General features: G+C 31.2%; 1 protein-coding gene across 4 annotated transcripts in view; it reads left to right on the top strand.

Moving 5' to 3' along the window:
• The window catches only part of LOC125025088, a 21,866-nt gene that overhangs the window by 13,078 nt on the left and 6,288 nt on the right, over positions 1 to 2,500 (top strand). For all 4 annotated transcript variants that reach the window (XM_047612996.1, XM_047612995.1, XM_047612999.1 and 1 more), the window contains 3 exons: positions 460 to 589; positions 1,011 to 1,103; positions 1,347 to 1,526. In XM_047612996.1, the coding sequence (XP_047468952.1) occupies positions 460 to 589; positions 1,011 to 1,103; positions 1,347 to 1,526 (403 nt within the window). The remainder of the gene's footprint in view (positions 1 to 459; positions 590 to 1,010; positions 1,104 to 1,346; positions 1,527 to 2,500) is intronic.

The raw sequence follows: 2,500 nt of genomic DNA, 5'->3' as shown, positions 1-2,500 counted from the left end.
TTAGTGCGTAGAATTCATCACAAGCCCAAATCAAACATTATTTGGCTGAAAAAGAATGGTGTCAATTTTCCTTGAATTCTTGAATATGATTGGCTCCAATAAGAAAAATAGCCTATTTTGATATCAAAATAAGTGTTGTAATATGTAAGTCTATGGCAAATTCATCCTTCATCTCACTAGTTTTTCTAAAATATTTTGATATTTGGTAATGTTACATAGTGTCATATTTTATACCTTGTGGAAGTACTCAATGACTCAGTTCATTTCAGAAATAGACTAGAGTAACAGTATTGCTACCACAACCAGCAGTACTTAGAATAAGTACGGTTGCTATTGGCGGTGTTATTATTTTCCAGCGGTGTTCCTGCCTGGACTTTAAAGTACTATGTACCCACTAGTGATTATTTCCATTCATGTTAGTTTAATTACTAATATGGGCATCACTTTTATTGTTCGTAGAGTTTGTGAGCTGTGTGGCAGGGCTGGATTTCTGAGTGATGAGTTTTTGATACGTCACTGTATTCTGCGATGCTCACAGCGGAATAATCTCCAACTGTCATTCGCAGCCATTGTAACAAGCATTGCCAAGGTATGATTTTTGGGTATATCTAATTTATTATAAAGTTATAATTCCTCTACACTGAATTACCAATCTTGTATGAAAAAATTATATTATATTATATGATATATATATATATATATATATATATATATATATATATATTTGTAGATATATATATATATATATATATATATATATATATATATAGATATATATATATATATATATATATATATATATATATATATGTAGATATAGATATAGATATATATAGATATATGTATAGATATATATAGATATAGATATTGATATTGATATTGACACAAATATTGATATAGATAGAGATATAAATGTAGATATATAGATATATATAGAGAGAGAAAGGGAGATCTTTTTTCTTATAATGTGTGTAATGAGGAAAATTATTGTTTTCCTTCTCTTTTTCCAGAAACTAAACCTCTGCTTCAGTGAGACACTTGGCCATGAATCCATGCATACCTACCTGAAGCTGGGGCTAGAGGCTTGGGAGAAACCAGCTTGTGTGAGTTGCATTTTAGAAAACTTACTGTATTTGGTATTTAAAAAAAAAAAAAAAAAAAATGTTATTGAACTAATTATACTTTTGTGTTTATCTTTAGAATGAAGGTACATTAAAATTTGTGAAATGACATGGAACAGTGGCATTAATAATTCCCTTGTTTGGTAAAATACAAGCATGTTAAGTTAAATTTTTTCTCTTCTGATTGGATATTTATAACACTACAGAACAATCTTGTGTTTCTAGGTTCATGAACTCTTAGAGTCACTATTGACCAACAAAAGCACTGCGCCTGTTTCTCCTGGAGGACACAGAGAGTTAATAGAATTCTCTGATGTGCAGCTTCTAGCATACTTAGACCATTTTGAAGAAAGGAACCGAGGAAAGGACAAGGATCTGGAGTTTCTGTTGAATCCTAGAGCTAAAGTGAGTATCTGGAAGTAGTCTGGGAACAAATACGTTTCTTGCTATCTTGACAAACCTTATTATTTTGATTATTTTAGTTTGTGTGTCATATCATCTTGTAAGGTATACATTTGAAAAGACCTGTTTTTAACTTACAACAAGTATGTTTTAATAAGTTGGGGTATTTATTTGCTGTGGGAGGAAATTTAATAAAAAATGGGGAAAATGCTGTGCTCATTTTTTTTATTTTTGTGAAATGTCTCTGCACGTAGATGGCTCTGCTTAGCCACAAAGGAGTCAATTAGTAGATCTTGTGGCCTTACCTGATTTCACCTTCCTTGAATTGGCAGGAAAAATGTATTTTTACTAGTGCTATAAATATCGATGGTGTTATTTTTATTATAAACATTATAATTACTACAATGTTATAAACATTTGTAACAGCGAAATAAGAAAACATAAAATATTTTCGTAAATCAATGAAAAGGGTGAATGGGCGAGACAGGCAGTACTCATAACTGGCTCATTGGTGACTTAGTACAAGTGTAGCCATCTATGTGTAAAAACATTTGAACAAGTAAACTAACAGTGGGCATGGCATGCACGTACACGTCATGCCTGTTGGCACTAGGTTAAAGCAAGAAATCCTTTACTAAGGAATAACTTAGGAAGAAAAGGTTTGCCAAAATAATGCAAAAGGATATGAAAATTGTATTCTTGCAGCTGATGTTCCTGCAGCTGCATAAAATCTTCTACCATACATTAAGAATTTAGCATGAGAAAATTGTGTTGGAAATGATTTGTCACACTATTCTCTAAGCATACAGCCAGTATTGTTGTTGTTGTTATTATTATTATTATTATTATTATTATTATTATTATAATTATTACTCTGTCTGGTGTGTGTGTGTGTGTGTGTGTTTTTTACACTTGACTGGCTTAGTTATAAATTAATCAATTACAAGACCTACCTGTTTGCCCCATTCCTTGAGCTT

This window comes from Penaeus chinensis, chromosome 4 (assembly GCF_019202785.1).
Source record: "Penaeus chinensis breed Huanghai No. 1 chromosome 4, ASM1920278v2, whole genome shotgun sequence".
Classification (NCBI taxonomy): domain Eukaryota; kingdom Metazoa; phylum Arthropoda; class Malacostraca; order Decapoda; family Penaeidae; genus Penaeus; species Penaeus chinensis.
This window is presented reverse-complemented; position numbering and strand designations above follow the sequence as displayed.